Below are 22,036 nucleotides of genomic sequence, written 5' to 3'. Positions count from 1 at the left end.
CTATTTTTGGTTTTGTTGTGGTTTTGTTTTTGCCTTTGTCTTGTTTTGTATCCTCAGCTCTTAGCAGAGTACCTGGCTCACAGAAAGTATTTAATGATTGTTGATTATTTTTCTCCCTAAACATTTCAGTTTAATATTTTGCATCTTTTTTAAGCTGCCCAAACTGTGTCATTAATATATATTATTCAGCAAAGGCCAATGGCCCTACCAGCAGCTTAGCATTTGTCTTCTTGCTGTTTTCCCATGCAGGAGCCTAATCTCCCATGCAGGAGCCTAATCTTAGGAGTCTTTTTGGACCATCATTTCTCTGGCTACCCTCTCCCACCCCAGTTTCCCATGGCTTAGGCACATAAGCAGTGGTGGCAGAGTTGTCGGCCAACTGGCTAGGCCCCTCTCTCCCATTTTGGAAGTTGTACTTGGCCTCTTGCTGTGGTTTGGATCTGTTCTCTGTGTCTTTCCTGGTTTTCCATTGCCCGTTAGGATGTTTTGACTCATTTCCTTAAACTTTCCACTCTCATTCCTCTTGTGGTGTTTCCATGCAAAAATAATAAAGGAAAAGCTATTTGAGGCATTTCTGAGTGGTGGGAGGGTATTGGCGGGATCTGGAAGCCTTATTGAGCACATAGGGTAGAGAATGAACATGGCTGCTCTCCATGTGAGGACCAGGCTGGGAGCACTCTTAGAAATGTCTCTTCTGATCATGTACTGCTGTAGTAGTGGAAGTCTCACATTTCAGCCCAGACCCAGTTCCCTCTCCTGCCCTCGCACTGGTTATTTTGGTTTGTTTTAATGATTAGAGTGCAGGGTAGCAGGGAGCTCAGCAAGATCGACCGGTGCACACTGATGCTGACCCAGGGAGAGGATAGATTCAACTAGATGGAGAAGCAGAGGTAATTATGAGTTCAGCTTCTCTCCTTTCTGGGCTGTCAGCTCCTGCTAGGGGCTGCCTCTCTTCCAGTAACAGAGAAAGGGATATGGCTGGGCTGAACTTTTATTCTAAGGCCCAAGACCTATGATTATCAGGTCCCCCCAAACTCCTGGTACTTAACAATCATTTCTGGCCTCAGTGGGAAAGCTGATGGAATTGTAATTATAATATGTGGACCTCTCTGTCAAGAAAAATAACCACAACACTCACCCAAGGGGAGGATGTGTTTATGGTTATCCTGAAAACAGTGAGCCACAATTTCCATCTCTTCCATGAATAAATGAAAAAAGATAGATCTGTACTGTAGCTGGAGGGATTTCAGTTAAGCACAGAAAAGTTTGGGGTTTTACTTTAGTTGTTTGGGGTTTTTTGGTTGTTTTTTTCTTATAATCTGAGTCTGAGAATTAGAGCATGTAAATAGAGGAGATTCAGCATCTCTGTTTCTGGAAACATTAATGAGCCATATGGGCTCCCCTGGGTCAGGGATGGGTTAGCTCCAGTCAGGTCAGAAGAGGGGCTGGCCACTAGAGGTCCCTTCAGCCTTGGAAGGTATCCTGTCTTTTATGGGATCCTTAGAAACTCCTTGACCATAACAATCCTAAGCAGCCAGAAAAAAGCAGCTTAATGTTTGTAACCTGAGCGAACCCTCTCCCTTTCCCTGGTGGAGGCAGGTATGCATGCGTACTGCTTGGGCTATAGGGGACAGTATCATTTTGCTTTCTAGAAAGAACAACTTTGTGTTTGTAGATTTAGTTCCTTGCTGGTTCAGCTATTCAGCTCCTTTCCTAAACGTCTGCCCACTAGGTCAAATTGTCTGATTTTCATGGCCTGGCCTGACCTTCTGGAGGATAGAGAGCTCAGGTTCAGGTTTGCAGCAAAACTTTTCTGGTGAACTTTGAGGACCATGCTAGCACCTCCCTCACAATCTAATCGGTGGCTGGATGGGAGTGAACAGCAAGGGCCCAATGGCAGCATGCTGTGTCCACCCCAGCCTCCCCCCGCCCCAGTCCTAAAGACTGGTGAGAGCAGGATTCTGTATTGGCCTTTGGGCTGCTCCACTAAATACAGGAAGCAGGAAACAGGCCAAGAGTGTCCTCACTGAATTGAATAGGAGGAAGTCACTCCATTGACACACAGAAAGTTGGCAGATATTAGATAGGGAGTAAAACAACAAATCCTTGGGCTGAGGCTCCTGGGCCAGTCAGCCCCAGGAAACTTCAGGGAAGGCCCTCGGTGCTTTCTCTTTCTTCAGGGAATGATTCTATTTCCAAGGAGTCTGCTTGTTCAGTGCTTCCACAAGTAGGCCCTATGGGATAGGTGGAGCAGAGCCTGGTGCATTGACAGGTGTGACTGGTGGTCATGCGTAAGAGACTTCATCCAACTTCATATTCACATCCCCTACTTTATGGGGATCACTCTGGACAGGAATGCAGCAGGGCTCAGGAGCCAAATCTAAGCTAAGCCCTGGCTTACTGTTGCCTGCCTTGAGTGAGTTGCCTCACTCTAACTCCAGAGCCTTGCTGAGCTGCCCAGTGAACCAGAGCACCGAATCTGAAGGCCAGTACTCTTAGAGGTTACGGGGACATTTCCTGAGGTAGGGCCTGAGGCTAATTCTTGTCTTTGTCTCTTTTCCACTCATAGCCCCCGATCAACACTCCCCGTCGCTCTGATTCGGCCATATCTGTTCGCTCCTTGCATTCTGAATCCAGCATGTCCTTACGGTCCACGTTTTCCCTGCATGAGGAGGAAGAAGAGCCAGTATGTATATGGGTTGGGTGAGGGGTCAGGAGAAGCACATGCTTCTTCTGAAGTGTGGAGGCCCTAGGCTGTGAACATTCTTGTAGTCGGTCATAGAATTTAGAGTTAGAAGGGCCTTTAGAGGTCATTTATGTCACATGAGTATCAATAGCAGAACTAAGTTTAGAAGCCAGGTTTTCTGAATCTACATTGCTACTACTGTAGCACATGGGCCCCTCAAGGATGGCCTATGAGCAGTGTATGGAGCAGGGGCCTCAGCCACAAGACATGTGCTCTAAAAGGTATATTAGTGAGAAGTAACGATGCCCTCCTTTCTGCTAGTAAGAATGTTTGCTGCATCTTCCCTGCTTAGCTTGGTGAAATGTTTCACTGACCTTTGAAGAAATATCCCAGACCTCAGGAATGAATTAATATTAAACAAGGAAATCAATAGCATCCTTCTCTCTGCATTCTCATCTCAGAGACCTGCATGCACCATAGTTCTTGTCATGATTTTGCTGGATTTTGGCATTTTTCCATCCTGGTCTGTTTCATAGTGCCCTGCTTGGTCTTAGAGGGGGTGTGATTTATGATGATTTTGCCCATGAGTCTGAATGCATAAGATTCTCAGAACCCAAGTTCTCAGCTGTCCCCAAACCCACTCAAGGCAGGTGCCATTGCTGCTGCCTGAATCCTGCGGCAGTCAACAGTTTTAGAGCCAAAAGAGATCTCAGAAGTCACCGATGTGGAAACTGAGGCCCAAAGAAATTTCATTACTTGTAATACCGGTAATAAATGGCAGAGGCAGGATTCAAATCCAAGTGCTGGACTGCAGGTCTAATGCTTTTTCTGCTGCATCATGCTAAGGACAGGAGAGAGGCCTAAGACCTACAGAAGCCTGTGCATGGGATTTGTATATAATATAGCTGGGGAACCAATCCCATTGCTACTACCTCTGTAACTACAAGTTAGCAGTCTTCAGCTGTCTATGCTTCTGCAGCCACATGTACAACACCAAGGAGTTCTTTTTCAGAACCTAGGCTGACATTTCCTCATGTGAAAAAGAGGGCTGGCAGAATCACTGTTACCCAAGCTCTTACCAAGTCTCAGAATCACTATTCTAATGATTCTGAGCTTAGTCTCTTCTTTGCTCTGAATTGAAAGAACTGGTGCCTTAGCCATTTCTCCAATGTCCTTAATTCAGCAGATTTAATTTAATTCAACAAATGTTTTTTTTAACTTTGTTGTTCTCGATTTTTATTGTCATCTTTTATTTTCCCGTCAGCTTAATTTCCAAATATATCACTCCATTCTTCTCTCTCCAGTAAGCCATCTCTTATAACAAAAAGGAAAAAAAAAGTTTTTAAATAGCTCAGCAAAAATAAGCATGACACCAACAAAGACCAACAGTAGATGTGATGTATGGCATCTCACCTCTGCAAAGAAGGAACAGAGGTGCATTTTCTTATCTCTTCTCCAAGACCAGCCTTGCTCATTGTAATCACACGGCATTCCATTTTGGCATTTTGCTCTTTGTTGTTGTCATTGCATATATTGTTTTCCTTGTTTTGTTTGATTCATTCTGAAGGAGTTCAAGTAGCCTTCCCATACTTCTCTCAACAACATGGCTGTTCCATTATAGTCATGCACCAGTTAGCTTAGCCAGTCTCCAGTTGGCAGACATCTCCTTTACAACAGACATTTATTAAAACTCCCACTAGATGCATGGCATTTTATTGATCTCTGAGATAACACAGGTAGAAACTACCCAGAGCCTTGCTTTCAAAGCTTTATAGGCCCCTAGGAGCGGAAGCCATGGACACAAATAACCAATTCACAGGCAAGTGGGAAGTGCAGAGGAGAAAGCCAAGCAAAATTAGAATGCCTTCCAGAGATCTGGAAGAAGGAAGAGGCCTAGAGGGGTGGGAGAAGCTAAGGAAAAAGTTTCATGAAAGACTGACCCTTCATCACAGCAGAGGGAATGGAGGAAGGAAGGAGTTGTGTCTGAGTTCAGGAAAGGGGTTCACTGTTTGGCTAGAAACTGCCTTTCAATGATATTTATTTCTTGAAGCTGTATGAGCAGAGGACCTGCCATGTTAGGGGAACGTGATTGATTTCCTCCCCAGAACAAGATGCTTTTCCCTGGGCTTGTGGATTACCTCTCTCCATGTGGCACACAGCACACTGTGGGTATTCAAGGTCTTTCCAGAGAGAGAGAAATGGCTTATGACTCTGAGCTGGGTGATGGTAAAGGGACTATCTCTGCTAAGATGGAAGCACATAGAAAATACTTAATGTTTTTTGGATTGGATTTGATACCAAGCCTGCATTTGACATATCAGTGGTCCTTCCCCAAAAACCTGCCCATTCAGTCATCCTCTTTTGAGTGATCACCTGGAACTGGAAATGTCTTGTTCATCCCATCTGTGTCCTCTGAGGGAAATGGGTCATTCAAAAGCATTTCAGTAGCCCTTGTCATTTTCAAATGGATCTCACTGGTCAGGCCTGGCTTGGAGCACATTGACTGTGCAGCCCACTTTGGCCTACTAATTTCAAAACCTGTCAGTGCAGAATGGCTTCCTGAATCAATGGTAGTGGCCTAGTCAGCAAAAGCACAAGTGTTTTTCCCCCCCTGGCCCAGGCCATCATAGCTTTGATGCCTAGCAAATCTCTTTGAGGCTCTCCTTGAGGCCATCAATGAGCCCCTCATTCTTGGTTCTCCCCTAGAGACAGGCAGGGAGATTGGTTTGGATTTTCAGTGGGCCTTTCCATTGGCATCTCTGCTAGGTACAGCTGGTCTGACCTATATGCTGAGGACAGCCTTGACAGCTTCACATTGGGGTCCAGGCAGCATTTTGGCCCTCATTCTCCTGTTTCCTTTTTGTTTCAGGAACCTCTGGTGTTTGCAGAGCAGCCATCAGTGAAACTGTGCTGTCAGCTTTGCTGCAGTGTGTTCAAGGACCCAGTGATCACGACCTGTGGGGTAAGGGACCTCCTGTTGTGCCTCAGAACACCAGGGTTGTGAGCCCAGTTGGTGCTCTTACTCCACTCAGGGTTTACAGCTCCTGAATCCTCAGGGGAAGAGGAAGTGCGGTGGAGTGGATGTAGGTTGGAATCCCACCTCAAACACTTACCAGCTGTGTGTCTCTGGGCAAGTCACTGAACTGAGATTTGCTAGCTAAAAGGATTGACTTTGTTTAGCTGGATGGAGTGGGATGCCTTAGACTGGGGGTTGGGGATAAGAAGGCAGAAGAAGAGAGGGGCATGGAGGATAGGGTGCAGTCATTGGATTTGGAGGTAGGAATGACCTTTGAAGTTATTTTGGCCCATCTTCTCTATTTCCAGTTAAGGAACTGAGGTCTAAGCAAAGGACTTGACTTGTTGAGGGTTACATGGCAAGTTAGTGGTCAGAGTCAGGATGAAATCCCAGGTCTCTTTGCAGCCAGTTCAGCTGTCTTTGCTGTACCACATTGCTATGTCTGAGTGACATGTAGCCGTCCAGGCCACAGACTAGAATTGTCATCCAACACTCATACCATGGGCAATAGTTCTGGGGGCAGGTTCACCTCTGTTGTTACTATAGTCTCTCTCATGGCAGATTCTGGGCTGTGTACAAGTCACTCCTAAATCTTCTCTGGGATTCAGTCACCTTGTCCTAGTAGGAAAAGCAAACAGAGCTAAAAGGAAAATTGTTCTTCAGTAGGGAGTGACAAGGGCCTCTTGTTTCATGTCCTTAATGATTTGAGGCAGGATGGCAGATGCAAGGCCCATGGGATCATGGGGTTTAGGGCTGGAGATCTGAAAGATATCTCCCTAATCCAACTCCTATAGTTTACAGAAAAGGAAACAGATCAAGAGAAATGAAAAGCCATAGAGTTAGGCAGTAGTTATGCTCCTGGGATGCCAGCTTAGGTTTTCTCATTCCAAATGCAATGTGCTTTTCCCACCCTAGGAGTTTGGATTCCTGGAGCCTGAGTCTGTGCATGAACCCAGCTCATACCAGGTCACCCGGCCTGGGCTCCCCCAGGAAGCAGCACCCTGGCACAGGGCTAGGGAATGGGGCTGGGCTCAGGCAGACTTATCCACAGATAGCTTTTGATAAGTATCTGAATGAGATTCCTGTTGTGAGCCCATTTTCTCCTTGTCTCCACAGCACACGTTCTGTAGAAGATGTGCCTTAAAGTCTGGTAGGTACTGGATCTTCTGTGCAACACTCTGCAAGCCTACCTTGTGGCTCTGCCAGTTTGTTAACTTTCCTCTGTACAAAAATGCAGCCAACTTCACAGCCTGGAGAAGGGCTTTTTAAGGGCATCCCAGGGTGCCGCCTCTCTAAGCTGCCTGGCATTATTGATGGATGCTGCTGCTCCGGCCTAATTGTCACCATTAGCAGTGAAGTGCTTTTGGGATTTGCAGTGATTAAAATTCCAAAGAGCAAATCGGAGATGCCTGAGAGCTTCCGAATGGGGGTGGGGGATGGAGAGGAAGAGAGAAGCCAGGGGCTCAAGAATGGTCTAGAACATACTCTGCAACCTTTCCAGGGGAGAGGGGAAACATGGGTCAGAGTAGAAGGCCATCACATCTTATCGTGTCCTTGGGGATGCCTGTGCCCTCTTTCAGACAGTCACTCAAGGAGACACGGCTAAAATAGCTAGATGTTTCAATAAGGGAATAAAAAATGGCCAAGTGCTTCTTCCATTAGCCCCTAAGCTTTAATTCCATATGGCTGAAGGTGACTAGAGTTCCTGAGCTTCAGCTCTCATCTGAAATTCACCTCTAAAGAGGAGTCTGTTCTGGGAGGGATTGATTATAATTTGGGTCAGGTGGAGGAAGGTTAGCCCAGCACAGGGTCAGGGAGTATATGGCTCAGTGCTCAGTAACTTTGACCTAGATGCCAAACATCCTGCCAATCCCATCTCCTTGGTACCACCTACCCGACAGTCCCTGTTCTCATCTCTATTCCCACCTACTTACACTTTCTATTTCCAGATTTAGTGTCTCTATGAAACCTGACCTGAGAGTTGGCCAATTCCCAGTCACTGCCTCTTACCCTTCCCCTGCCTGAGTTTGAATGAAGCTTAAGGCAGATTTTTGGAAAGTTATAGCTCTTGGGATGGGTGTTCTAGGTTCTTAATTCTTTTGTCTTATGATATCATTCTCTCCAGATCAGAAAACCTGTCCTTCAGGGCAAAGGCCCCTTAGAATGGGCTGAAGAGAGAGTTTCCTCTTGGGGTCTTTTTATAACCCCCTGTTAGGTTGTCAGAGGCTGCCAGTGCTAGCCTTATCCAGGGAACACCCTGACCCAGTTCCATGATGGCATTAATTGATAGAGACCCCTTTCGCTGGGCCTCAGTTTCCCCATTTATAACCTGGGAATACTAATAATAATAGCAGCTAGCATTTATTAAGCCTTTAAAGGTTTGGAAAGCATGTTAGTATTTTATCTCATCTGATGAGATAAAATGTGTAACATGCTTTCCAAACCTATAAGATAGGTGCTATTATTATCCCTATTTTACAGAAAAGGAAACTGAGGCTGGAAGCAGTTAAATGACTTGCTCAGATCATATAGCTGATAATACTGGGCAAGATTTGAAGCCAGGTCTTCCTGAAACCAAGTCTAGGACTCTGTTTATTGTAGTACCAGCCTGTTCACCTGTATTCTCCTTCAGATAAGGGATATGGGATTATGTGCTATAGAAAAAATTCCCTGGAAACTAAAAGTTCTCAAATGAGACACCCCCCCCAACCACGGCATCCCCCTGTCTGAAGCACATTAATCAGCTGGACTGTGAGCAGGTGGAGGGAAGGAAGTGGGCAAGTAGAGGCTCCCCAGGGTACTAAGGATACTATTCATCCCACAAAGATTTTCCTTCCCTCTAGTCCCCAGTATCTGACTGGCCTCTCTACCAGCTTCCTGGGAGGGAGGATGCCTTATCCCACCAGAGAGGCTCAGGCTCTTTGCTTCCTGAGAGCTTCAAAGCCCTCACCATGAAAGGGGAAGAAGGACAATAAGGGCAACTACAAAACATATTAAAGCTGTTATCCCCGGTTCCCATTTGTATAGGCCTACTTAGTGTACAGAGCCCTCTCCTCACTTGCCCCATCCCCCCTCTTCTTCAGAGAAGTGCCCAGTGGACAATGCCAAGCTGACTGTGGTGGTGAACAACATTGCCGTGGCTGAGCAGATTGGTGAGCTCTTTATTCACTGCAAACATGGCTGCCGCACTGTAGGCAGTGGAAAGCCCGCCACCTTCGAAGTAGATCCCCGTGGCTGCCCCTTCACCATCAAACTCAGCTCCAGGAAGTAAGTAGGAGCAGCTCTCGCCTGGGGGGTGGGGATGCCAGGATCAACTGTAGCTCCAGCCTCTCCTTTTGGGGGACTACCTTTTTGGGGCTGAGGCCTAGGGAAGCAAGGCTTTCCCCAGGTGAAGTCCCCGGCTCAGATTCTTGCCGTGTCCTTGAGCAGAGACCATGAAGGCAGCTGTGACTACCGGCCTGTGAGATGCCCCAACAACCCCAGCTGCCCCCCTCTGCTGAAAATGAACCTGGAAGCACATCTCAAAGAATGCGAACACATCAAGTGTCCTCACTCCAAATATGGGTGAGTGCCTTCAGCCAAGCCCCAGGCAAGGCCTGCTTGGTGGACAGGGGAATGCCCTGACTGGGCCGAGCTAGTGCCACCAAGCAAGGGGCAGGGGTCTCTGCTGGCACTCCTAGCTGGGCCTCTGGCTTCCTAGGGAAGCTTCTGGGGGCCTGGGAGGAACTGTTAATAAAATGACTGTGAAAGGGCTGTAAAGCCCATTCTTGCAAGTGCAAAGAAAAGAAGTCTGGCCCTCTAGAGAGGTCTACTAGATTCATGGTTCCTAATAACAGTAATAGTAATAATAGCTAACATTTTCATTGTGACTTAGTATTTACAAAGCACTTTACCTGGGCTCTCTCATATTTGATCCTTGCAACAAGGGGAAAATGTGCCATTATTATCCTCATTTTACTGATGAGAAAATTTAGGCTGAGAGTTAAGTGACTTGCCCAGGCTCATGTGACTAGTAAGTGACTTTGATGGGATTTGAACTCATATCTTTCTGACTCTGAATCTCCTGTATGATTCCTAGCTACAGATGTTGGCTCCCAGATAAGACAGGGGAGTGCATCTTGGCTGGATGCTTTAAGAGCTATTGGGGGAGCATTTGAAGCCTAAACCAGGCAGGAGGATGTTCCTCACTCCAGAAGCCAGCACTGCCAGTATCTAGATGACCAACATGGGCTTCCATGCCCTTAGGGAAGGAAGCTAAAGAAGGGATTCCTAGGGCCAGTAAAAGAGTAGGGATTAGTAAGTATCACAGACCCCTGGATGTATTGATAGTTCCACCTACCACCTGGAGCCCTTGGTGAGGTGGGGAAACGTGTCTCCATCCTGCTAATATTTATCCGCAGGCAACATTGGGTCTGGGCCCAGCCAAGCTTCCTTCTTTTCCCAGCTGCACATTCATAGGAAATCAGGACACCTATGAAACTCACTTGGAGACCTGTAAGTTTGAAGGCCTGAAGGAGTTCTTACAACAGACGGACGATCGTTTTCATGAAATGCATGTGGCCCTGGCACAGAAAGACCAAGAAATTGCCTTCCTCCGGTCAATGCTTGGGAAACTGTCGGAGAAGATTGACCAGCTGGAGAAGAACCTGGAGCTCAAATTCGGTATGGAGGGAAATCTTGTCATCACCAGTCCCCTTCCCTCTGCCTGTCTTATAGGACCCCACAGAGGAAAGGAGAGTCTACTACTATTGGATCCTGGCGAGATTTGAGCCTCATTTCCCACATGTCCAATGAAGCATTTTCTGAGAACCTCTCCTGAGGCAGCAAAGAGGCTTTGGGGAGTGATGGAGATCTTTTGTCTTCTCAGCCCCAAGGCAAAACACATAATTAGAGAGAGAAACCAATTTCTGAACATCCCTGGTAGTGAAACAGAATTAGTAAATAACTTCAGCAATACTTGCACCCAAAGACTGACCTGACTTAAGCAATGCTTACTGACCCAAGTTGTTTCTGAAAGTGCCCTCTGTTTTGGTGATCCCAGTGCTGTCCACTCTCCCTGGAAGATGGGCCACTTCTTGCCTAAAGCATTGACCACCTTGACCTGACCCCAGCCATGCCTCTTTACTCCTAGATGTGCTGGATGAGAACCAGAGCAAACTGAGCGAAGATCTCATGGAGTTCCGACGGGATGCATCCATGTTGAATGTAAGCCTTTGGTCTTTGTTGTCTGTAGCTCCTAGAGGCCTGGGCACAAATTCTAGGGAGACTTAAACTTGGATAGAGTTTGAGCTTTACCTCCTTTGGGGCTAAGTGATAAACTGGGATCTCTAGCAACAGGGTGGGGCGTGGGCCTCAGCACTATTCCCTCCCCCAACACACACAAACAGTGGGTACACTTAACAGGTTCCAAGTAGTATGAGATCCTTCATCTCCATGCAATAGGACTTTTTATAGGACATTGGTTGGCTAGAGCCTCCCCTTCATAAAATGAGTTGATATTAATATTAAGCCCAGGCTTTGTCTGACCCTAACCCTCAGGCCCTGGCACCATGCCAGTGAGGGGAAAGGAACAGGAATTGTGACCCTCCCTGCCCATATTTTTCAGGATGAGCTGTCTCATATCAATGCCCGCTTAAATATGGGAATCCTAGGATGTAAGTATTCTATTCACGCTCCATCTGTCTTTTCTCCATAAGGGTCCAGAGTTTTCTGCCATTCCCAAGGGGCCCTGTTTGTTGAGGTTTGGTGTGGGGTTAGGGGGGGAGCTTAGTGCTAACATGAACCTGCACCCTGGGACAGGGACCATCCACTGTCCCTCAGCCTTACAGCTTTTGTTTGTTTCTCAGCCTATGACCCCCAGCAGATCTTCAAGTGCAAAGGGACCTTTGTGGGTCACCAAGGCCCTGTATGGTGTCTCTGTGTCTACTCCATGGGAGACCTGCTTTTCAGTGGTTCCTCTGACAAAACCATTAAGGTAGGGTGGTTCCCCTGGGAACAAATTCTGGCCTGGCTATGGTGTTGTGTTGTCTCAGAGAAATAAAAGCCTACTCTGTGTTTTAATAGTTCTGGGCTCTGGGCATTTTGAGGGGTGGACTTTCTATTGTTCCCTGTGCCCCAGGGGTGATGGGGAACAGAGTATCATTATTTCCTCCTCTGGCCTTCAAATGCTGCCTTTTTCCGGAATCTGTTTGACTGAATCTGTTGCCCTGACTGTAGCACACAAACTGGTTTATCAGCCTCTGGCAGCCTTCAAGGTGACCCATCGGGGTCAGGGAGTTTGGGGAATAGGACTTGCCTGAGCCATCAGGATTTTATTTTGCAGAACCTCTTTAAACAATGGCCATGCTGACCTCAATTTAGTGTTTTTCCTCATTGATTTGGGAGACTGTGAGCCTGGAGTTTAGGAGAGAGAAGAGAGCAACAGAGCTCCCAGAGTACCATTAATCCATCTGGAGCTGTCAGGTAGCATAGGCCCCTAGATGAAGCAAGAGATAGCAGTCACAAATCACCTACACTCTGTCGTTTATAAAACAGATAAGGAAATAGCAACTTCTTCAGGCCATTCTCCTCTAGTCAGAGCCTCTTGTACCAGCATATGCTACCCTACTGCCTTGTGACTGTGCCTGAAGTAAGGGCAAAGCAGTCAGGGTCTCCTGGCCTATGGCTCTGTGACCCCAGAACCAAAAGGTCCTTCTTTTGTGAGAGCCTTTGTGCTTCCTGAAGGTAGGACTGAAAAGCCTCAGGTAAGACCCATGGTACATGATCCATGTTCCTCACCCTGGCTCCTCAGTGCCCATGTTTTATAACCCCTGACACAGAGACCTTCAAACTCTGCTATACCTCTGAAGAATCAGCTGACATCTACATTTCGATGAGTGCCAGCACAGGCTCTGCACTCATTCACAAGGTGCTTTTCCAGGAGCCCTTGGATCCTGGGGATCATAGATCTAGAGTTGGAAGAGACCTCAGAGATGAGCCAGTCTAACTCCTCCATTTTCTAGATGGGGAAATTGGGACATAGAGGTCCAGGGACTTGTAGGCTATAAATTGCCCAGCTAGAATTTGAACCTCAGTCCTCGACTCTTGGGGCAGCCAGGTAGTACCGTGGTGCACAGAGCACTGGGCCTGGAGTCCAGAAGACTTACCTCCCCAAGTTCAAATCTGACCTCAGATTCTAGCTGGGTGAGCCTGGGCAAGTCAATTTACCTAGGTGCCTTAGTTTCCTCAGTCTGTCTAATGAGCTGGAGAAGGACATGGCAAACCACTCTCTGCCAAGAAAACCCCAAACAGGTCACAGAGAGTGTGGACATGACTAAAATGACTGAACAACAATAACTTTTATGTTGTCAGCTTTTCCTCGATGGTGCCTCATATCTCCAGAGGACAGTTGCTTTCTTTGCTGGGGGATGATCCCAGGGCCTCATTGCTATTGTCAGTCAGAGGAAACAGCTGCAAATGGACCTTCTTTGCCTGCTGATTTTACAGGCTGGTGTCAGGGCAGTTGTCCTGGTCAGGTCTGCAATCTGAGCTCTGTGTTTCCCATTAGGTGTGGGACACCTGTACAACCTACAAATGCCAGAAGACCCTGGAAGGCCATGACGGCATTGTGCTTGCGCTCTGTATCCAAGGGTGAGTGTGGAGGAGGGGGCCGCTCTCACCATCGCTCTGTCGTCTTTAAGTACTTGTCAGTGGGAGCATTCAGAGGATGGAGGCGTAAGCCTTTGGTAGCTCTCCAAGGAAGTTCTTGGGTCACCGAGGCCATTGGAACAGGGAGCGACCTTCAGGCAGGTGGAAGTGGAGTGGTGAGTGAGGGGTCTCTGATGTGTTTTGTTTAGGGGCTCGGCAAGCCACTCATGGCCAAATGCTGCCAAGATAGCAGCTTTGCTGTGTGTAGACTGCAGATTTATTCAGTGCTAATGTGCACAGTAATTACTTCACAGCTCATATTTGTACAATGCTTTCCAGACATTCATCAGTACACAGCAGCGAGGACAGAGACAGGGATGACAGGCAGGGGCACTCCGGTTGTTCAGAATGAGAAAACTAAACCCGAGAGTTAAGGAAGTTGCTTTGAGTCTTGTGTAGAGACTAGCTAAGGAAGAGCATAAGGTTCCCAGCATCTGATACTGACCCCAGATAGGAGCAGCAGTTGAGGACTAAGTACCAATTGAAGGTCTCTCCCATGTCACTGCAGCCATTCCCTTTAATTCTCCAGGTGCAAGCTATACAGTGGATCCGCGGATTGTACCATTATTGTGAGTGTGGCAGAAGACAGGTCTGGGGAAGGGGCTGGGCCTCCTGCTCTCCAGATCTTACTTCACTCCCTGAGAGAGACAGCTGTAGCATGTGCTATCTTCTCACCTTTCCTAACAATAGTCATAAATCCCCCGCTCACTTCAGAGTATGGAAAACCAGTTCATCTTGGACATAATAGGGCCTCAGTAATTAGCTGAGTACAAATTTACAAATCTGTATTCAGTTTTCATCCCAGCATCCCCAGTCACAGAAGCCCAGAATAGATAAGGACGTGAAGGGACCAGTTCTCCCCGCCAGCCTCTTGCCCTTGGGAACCCTGGATTGGAAACGGGGTTTTTCTGGATCCCATCTCTTGGACTCCCTGAGACTGAAGAGTCCAGGGGCCTGGCTGAAATTCCCTGCATGTTTGTCCACTCAGGGTACTCTAAAACACCTCGACAGAGCATTGGATTACAGGTGGTTCCTGTCTTTTCCATCTCTAGGTCTGGGACATTCAGAACCTACAGAAGGTCAACACCATCAGAGCTCATGACAATCCTGTATGCACTTTGGTTTCCTCACATAACATGCTCTTCAGTGGTTCCCTCAAAGCCATCAAGGTATGAGAGAGTTGGAGATGAGTGTTCCTCAGGACCCTGCCAACCATATAAACATAAACCACCACTCCAGATATACAATATGCACGTGTGCACACAGATTTAGGAACTTAAAATATTGGGAACCAGAGTTGCCTATTGAGTATTTCTCTAGGAAAGGGAATATGAGACATGGTAGAAACAGGAAGAGATGTACAAATGTGGCATCTGGAAAATGATGTGAGATATGGTTGTGAAGGGAGGTTGTTCAGTAGAGGTGCTACATAAGTTGATGGTAGAAGTTAATAATCAGAGGACTCTGAGTTTGGGGAAGAATATACAAGATTTTAGTTAGCTGACCACAAATGGAATACCTGGTTAAAATGCTAGGTAGATAATAGCACAGTTAGTCCAGGAAATTGTGCCAGCCTCCATGGCGCAATTAGAGTTGTCTTCAGCTAAGCTCCCTGTGCTCTATAGCTCAGCAATTCTGTCAACTGTATACTCATTTTGTTTTATCTTATTTCCCTTAAGTGCTAGTAAAGTCCTTTGGAAAAAAAGCAACTTCTGTTTGAGCTAAAGGGAGAAACAAGGACTGATAGTGGTAGAGAGACACATGAGGGACTGACTTTCCTTCATCTTTGTGGGCAGATTGCTAAAGTTAGAGTACAGAATAGAAGAGGAAGAGAACGGAGATGGAATTGAGTTTGGCCAGTCCTTGTCATGCTTAGCGTCTGGTTTCCTTATTGTGTGGGTGTGTGTATGTATGTATGTATATTCATGTGTACACATATACATTGTAGTATCTGCAGAAATATCCACTGTATATTCCACACTGTGTGGCTCTGACACAGGTAGCTTTTAAATGCACACATAGGCCTCCTGAATGACTCCTCCTGGCATGTTGATGCCCATGATGTTCAGGCTCTTAGAGCACACATGCCTTGTCCGCTAGAATGTACTTTCTCCATCAGCCTCAGCCTTAGAGGATTTTATAACTCCCTTCAGGCTTCCCCAGAAGGTATAGGTTGCTTCTGGGACCCCTGAAGAGAACAGTCTCATAAACTTAGACCTTTACATTTAATGTTCCAGAATAGCCTAGACTTACAAATCCAAAAACTGCCTCATTTTTTTCCTCTTCACCCGGCCTCTGGACCTCTGTACTATTCTGAAGCTCCAGTTGCCTATTGTTCCTTTTGATGGCTAACATCAGGTCACCTACACATATAATACATGTAAATATGCATGTGTGCATGTACTTCTTGAATATAAAAGTACAATCAACTAACAAGGCTTTATTTAGTACCTACTATGTGCCAGGCATATGGGACATAGATGGTGCAGTGAATAGAGCACCAAGACCTGAGTTCAAATCTGGCCTCAGACATTTAACACTTCCTAGCCTGTGTGATCCTGGGCAAGTCACTTAACCCCAATTGCCTCAGCAAAAAAAAAAAAAAAAAAAAAATCCCTGCCTGAAGGAGCTTATATTCTAACCAGGGAGATAACATGTACTTATATAAAGATATACTGTATGAATACATGGTGGTTTTGAAAAGGAGGACACTAGCAGTTGGGGTTTCAAAAGAAACTAGGGGTTCCATTTGAGTCCTAGTGATGACACAGAGTATTCTAGAGAATGGAGGAGAGCCGATGAAAAGGCCAGAGGGGAGAAAGATAGGAAAGGGATGTGTAAAAAGAATGGAAAGAGAGACAGCTAGCACCGGTCCTGAAGTCAAGAGGGCCTCAGACACAATACTCACTAGCCATGTGATCCTGGGCACATCACTTAGTCCCCTTTGCCTCAGCAAAAAGAAGAAGAATGGAAAGACAGCAAGGGATGGAGTTGTAAAGAGCTTTAAATGCCAAGCAGAGCTGCTTATATTTGATCCTGGTGATAATTAGGAGTAAAAGGGGGTGACAGGGTCAGACTGGTATGGAGGAAGGCTTGGGGAAACACTTGAGGAAGGAAGACCAGTGGGATTCTGTGACAAAAGGCCAGGTGGAAGGTAATAAGGACCCAAACCAAGGAGCTAGATATGTAAATAAATAGAAGGAGATATCCACAAAAGATGCTGGGTGATGTACATGAGAGAAATAAGATTTGGCAGTGGATTGGCTGTGTGAGAGAAGTCTGAAATGGAATACAGGGTTCAAAATTCAAAATAGGGCAGGTTTATAATTGAGATTATGTTTTCCTTGTTTTTTCTTTTTTGTTATTTTTTTCTTTTCTTTTTTCCCCTGAGGCTGGGGTTAAGTGACTTGCCCAGGGTCACACACTAGGAAGTGTTAAGTGTCTGAGATCAGATTTGAACTCGGGTCCTCCTGAATTCAGGGCTGGTGCTCTGTCCACTGCGCCACCTAGCTGCCCCTTTCCTTGTTTTTTCAATGAGGGTAAGGAAAAGATGAGGAAGAAACAGGTAGGTACATATCAGGAAAAGAAGACAGACCTTCATTTGAAAAAATATTTTTTACTTTTTAAAAAATGTCTGCAAGGCAATTGGTGACACAGTTCAAGAGAAAGTTAGGCTGAACAAATAAATGTAGACGATCTCTTCAGTGACACCATGGAAGCTTATGAATTCATAAGGGAGAGAGTATTGTAGAGAGGAGAAGAGAAAGCCCATGATAGAGCCTTGGGAGTACATCCCCACTTAGGTGAAAGGAGAAGGATGAGAATTCAGCAAAAGAAACGAAGAAAAAATGGTCATGTAAGAACCAAGAGAAAGTAGTGTTACATGCGCCCAGACAAGAGAGATCCTCCAGGAAGAGAAAGCAGGCAGTCGGGTCAGATGCTACAGAGGTCAGCAAGAATGGGGATGGAAAGGAAGCCATTCAACTTGGAAAGTCCAGGATCACTGGTCACTTTGGAGAGGAAGTTTAGTTGAGCCATGAGATCAGGAGCTGGACTGCAAAGGGTTTAAAAGAGAATGAGAAAAGGAGAAGTAATGAATAGAGATGGTTTGTTGGGGGTTCTTTTTCCTTCAAAAAAGTTAGACTGAAAAAGGAAAAGGAAATAGGATGATAGCTAGTGAGGCGGGGGGAGGGTTAGTGGGGAAGAGGTTTGGTGTAGATAGCAGAAAAGAAACCAGGAGGTGGTAGAGATCCGGAGAGTAGAGGGAAGAACAGTGGTGGAAGACATCTACTGGATTAGAAAGGGAGGGGCAGGATCAGGAATACATTTAGAGGAGCTGGCCTTTCAAGTGAAGAACCTCCTCTTCATCAAGGACTGGACTAAAAGAAAGGGTTGGGGAGGACATCAAGGGACTGAGAGAAGGCAAGGTGAGAACAGCTTTCAGATAAGGCTTCAGTGAAGTATGAATGAAGTCTTCAGCCAAGCAGGTCACAGGAAGTATGAGGGAAGAGAAAGGTGGAATAGTGCTTGTGGAGAATCAGCAATGGGGGTTCCTGGTGGGTATTTGCCTGACTACAGTCTTTTGAAGATTGCAAACAGGTTCCTCCTGGACATGAGCTGCTCTGTTTACTTGCAGGTCTGGGATATTGTGGGCACAGAACTGAAGCTCAAGAAGGAGCTCACGGGCCTCAATCACTGGGTACGGGCCCTGGTGGCCTCTCAGAACTACCTGTACAGTGGCTCCTACCAGACAATCAAGGTACTGGGGCCAGGTGGCCAGAGGCCAGGAACTGCCTAAAGCCAGGCCCTGCCCTACCTAACTAACCTTCCCTTCCCAACCCAATCCTGAGAGATGTTTTGGAGGTGGCCCATTTGTGATACTTAGGGGAGGGAAGAGTGCCTGTCACCATGGCAACCCTCAACTACCTCTCCTGTGCTGAACTTTCAGCCTCCAGCGGAAGGGAGACTAGGGGCAGGCTGGGGAGTGGGTGTCTGAGTTCCTGGCAGCTGCCTCCTGTGGGGTACTGGACGGGATGTAATTCTGTAGGGGAAACCCCAGCAACAGAAGGTGGTGCAGCAATAGGTCCATTGGGTATTTGGAGACAGAAATCAAATGGCTAAATGTGCCAAAGATTATCTGTATCTTAGCACTGTCCCCATCTGAGGGAATGGGAGGTTCCAGCAGGGAAAGCGTAGCCTGGGCCCAAGGGCCCTCTAGAAATCTCAGTAGGAAAATTACATAGCAGCTATTGCTGCCCTAATCACACTCTTAGCAGTTTCCAGCCCTGTACTACATCAGACATGGTGTCCTTCTCCTGGAGAGGAAGAGGCAGAGCCTAAATGGATTTCTGCAGCTTCCTTCCTCTGTAGCTGGCCAGCTCTCCTCACTGGGCATCCCCTGTGCCCTGGGATTGTATGTGTAGGGAGGTGGGCTAGAACTCCCTGCTTAAAGAGCGGGACTAGGCTTTTTCCAGAAAGGTTAAGTGTCTGGTAAGTGCCTAAAGACAGAGAGGGAGCTGGGAAAGAGCCACACTCTCCCACCCCCAAACAGAAGGCTGACCTCTTTCACTTGGTCACAGATCTGGGACATCCGAAACCTCGAGTGTATCCATGTGCTACAAACATCGGGGGGCAGTGTCTACTCCATCGCAGTGACAAATCACCACATTGTCTGCGGAACCTATGAGAACCTCATCCATGTAAGGGAGAGGAAACCCCCAGCCATTCCTTGCCTGCCCTGGCCCACCCGCCCAGCTGCCCTGCTTTCTCAGCCATGGGTGGATTCTGGGGCCCCTCCATCCTTAGGGTCAACCTGTGCAGTACCAGTCAAGCCCAGGAGTAACCCAGGGCTGTTTCTCTGTCTCTGTGTTTGTCTGTGCCTTTATCTGCAGTCACTTATCTTATTTGCCCTCTGTACCTCAGACACTGTGTCTACTTGTCGGTCTGTCTGGCAAACCCCTTCAGGATGCTCCTTGCCCTGCTCCCCACCATCTTCTTGCCTTGTTTTCTTCCTCAGGTTTGGGATCTTGAATCTAAGGAGCAGGTGCGGACATTAACAGGTCACGTAGGGACAGTATATGCCCTGGCAGTCATCTCTACCCCGGACCAGACCAAAGTTTTCAGCGCCTCCTACGACCGCTCCCTCAGGGTATGTATCTCCGGCTTGGTACCTGGAAGCCTCTAAGAGTGTCTCCAGTGGCAGGAGGTGTGGCCCCGGCACCGGACGTGGAACTCATCGCTCTTGTCCTTCCTCAGGTCTGGAGCATGGACAACATGATCTGCACACAGACTCTACTTCGGCACCAGGGCAGTGTCACTGCGCTGGCCGTCTCCCGGGGTCGTCTGTTCTCTGGAGCTGTAGATAGCACTGTCAAAGTGAGTGACTAGACCACATCTTTGCCATCCCTTTGTTTTGGTCCACCATGAGCAGAGACGGGCTCCCCATTTGATTAGGAAAAGTCATGTTGTAAGGGGCCTCTCCATCCTATCTCACACAGGGTCCTCTTTCTCTTCTCCTCAGAGAAAGATGTGGACCAGGTAAGGGTGAGGCAGTTTCAAGTCATGGCGAAATAGCTATTGTCTACCCCATTTTGACTGTAATATTCCCAGCCTCTCCCACTATCATGTCTCAGTGATTCTTGGTGGGTAAGCTTTCCAAATAACAGGCAAGTTGGACCATTCACCCAAGATGCTTGGGCTAAGTTGCCTGGTTTGGGTCATTCGGAAACCTTTTCTTTCATAGGTTTGGACGTGTTAATGGGAGAATCCGGGCCAGTCCTCCCCCTGGGAACCACCAGATCCTTGCCCTGTGTTGTGCCATCCCATGGCCAGAGCCTTGGAGGGAATCCCCAGGAATGGTTGCCACACAAGTCAGCCAAGCAGCTGATCCTGAACTTTTGCCCCAAAGCTGCTGCCCCAGGTACTGGGCACCCTCCTGGGCAGTGCAGGTACCTCAGCCCTCCTGCTCTGCCTACCCCACCCTAGCCACAGGATGGAACATTAAATGGACCCACGATGCACTCCTCCGCAAACAAATACACATGCACATGTTCATGATAGACCCACCACTCCAGCCAGCTCCTCGGAGTCCCCTGTTAGAATAGCCTGGTGGGGTAGGGGTGGGGGACCCCAACCCAGAGGCTCAATCACTGCTGGAGAAGAGGGCACACTCCCTTCCCTTTGTAGACAGTAATAGATGCTCCCCTGGCACTTGGGGCCTGCTGGTTGGGCCACACACACAAACACACTCCTTTCCTCCCGCCCATTTTTGCTCGCCATGCTGCCAAGACACTATCAAGCTTCTCTCCAATGGTGGGCTGTTGGGAACGTTACCCAGGGTCAGGGTCACCAGGTACGATGCTCAAGGCCCACAGCAGTCCTCCATTCACATTCCCCACATCATGGAAACCCCTCACCAGGCAAGGGACCGGCCTTGGGTACATTTTTACTCACATTTTTTACGGTTTTTAGACTGTATATAGATTTGATTATTTCCTCATTGACAATAAAATATAAATGGACTGTGGAGGTGTGTCTGAGTTCCTGGGGTCCCGGTGTGTATGGGCTAGGGTCTCTTGACTATGAGGACATTAGGAGTCACTTAGGGTGAGGAAGAGATGTGTGCCCATATGTTATACTCACACAAGTACATGTGTACTTGATTTCCTTAAGTCTTTTTAAAACCTATGAAAGGTTGAGGGTGGGGAGTGAGGTGTCGTGAATCTAGAAGTTACCAGAGAGCATCAGGCCCCAGATCCCTCCCAGCGCGGTGCAAAATAAGGGGTGACTGCTCTGGAGCCCCGACTCCCCCTTGCTAAGAAGAGAACAGAATATTCCCTCTCCTCCAGAATGGTTATGAGAAACCCCCAGCGACCTGACCCATATCTGATCTGCCTGAGGCTTCATGGAAACCCACACTGACCTCTCGGAAAAAGACAAGTGGAACGTCCCTCAAGATCTCAAAAATGAGTCACCCTTGTGGCAGTGCATCCCTTCCACATTTAGGCTCAGCTCCTCCTTACAGTATGCCATAACCCCCCAGCCCCTCACCTGCCCCCAAAAAGTGGCCGACACATCCATTTTCTGACATTTATTGAGAGCCGATGGCAGGAAGCACAGACGGCTGCATAGACCACTCACCATCCCACAGGGCCGGGCACACAGATCCTAGAAAGTCCCATCCGTCCAGGGCCCGGATCCCTCGGACACACACCGACCAGACGGCCTGGGGGCTGTGAGCCTCATCCACCGTGGCAGGGACGAGGCCAGACGTTCTCTGGCGTGTGTCGGGGGGACCTGGATCCGGGTGCTTTGGATGTTTGCTGCCCAGCCTCTGACTTGAAAGGAGCAAACCCAAAGCCCTGTGAGAAGGGGGCATCACCAGTCACCAGGAGACAGCAGCGCGCACAGACACACACACACACTCACACACAGCGTGGGGAGCACCAAGGGAGAGGGACAGCTGGAACAATGGAGCACGATACAGAATCCGGACTGAACGGCCAGCTCGGAGCACAATAGTCCGTCCGCCTGTCTCCCCGGCCCAGAGGCCCGGGGCTCACACACACAGAGGCGTCTCCACAACAGCGAGTTTCAGGCTTTTAAAAAATTTGTGTTTCTTTAAGAAATGTCAAAAGTTGTGCCCAACA

General features: G+C 47.7%; 1 protein-coding gene across 4 annotated transcripts in view; it reads left to right on the top strand.

The window, feature by feature from the left end:
• The window catches only part of TRAF7 (TNF receptor associated factor 7), a 54,509-nt gene extending 33,596 nt beyond the window's left edge, over positions 1-20,913 (top strand). For all 4 annotated transcript variants that reach the window (XM_074279538.1, XM_074279536.1, XM_074279537.1 and 1 more), the window contains 17 exons: positions 2,570-2,686; positions 5,556-5,648; positions 6,819-6,852; positions 8,786-8,969; positions 9,132-9,266; positions 10,147-10,364; positions 10,834-10,907; positions 11,308-11,356; positions 11,549-11,676; positions 13,249-13,331; positions 13,918-13,957; positions 14,441-14,557; positions 18,025-18,147; positions 18,968-19,087; positions 19,405-19,536; positions 19,644-19,763; positions 20,131-20,913. In XM_074279538.1, coding sequence (XP_074135639.1) covers positions 2,570-2,686; positions 5,556-5,648; positions 6,819-6,852; positions 8,786-8,969; positions 9,132-9,266; positions 10,147-10,364; positions 10,834-10,907; positions 11,308-11,356; positions 11,549-11,676; positions 13,249-13,331; positions 13,918-13,957; positions 14,441-14,557; positions 18,025-18,147; positions 18,968-19,087; positions 19,405-19,536; positions 19,644-19,763; positions 20,131-20,145 — 1,782 coding nt within the window. In that variant the 3' untranslated portion in view covers positions 20,146-20,913. The remainder of the gene's footprint in view (positions 1-2,569; positions 2,687-5,555; positions 5,649-6,818; positions 6,853-8,785; positions 8,970-9,131; positions 9,267-10,146; positions 10,365-10,833; positions 10,908-11,307; positions 11,357-11,548; positions 11,677-13,248; positions 13,332-13,917; positions 13,958-14,440; positions 14,558-18,024; positions 18,148-18,967; positions 19,088-19,404; positions 19,537-19,643; positions 19,764-20,130) is intronic.
• Positions 20,914-22,036: the final 1,123 nt, after the last annotated feature.

The sequence above is a fragment of the Sminthopsis crassicaudata genome, chromosome 1, assembly GCF_048593235.1.
Source record: "Sminthopsis crassicaudata isolate SCR6 chromosome 1, ASM4859323v1, whole genome shotgun sequence".
Taxonomy (NCBI): domain Eukaryota; kingdom Metazoa; phylum Chordata; class Mammalia; order Dasyuromorphia; family Dasyuridae; genus Sminthopsis; species Sminthopsis crassicaudata.
The sequence above is the reverse complement of the archived record's forward strand: the minus strand, read 5'-3'. Positions and strand labels throughout refer to the sequence as shown.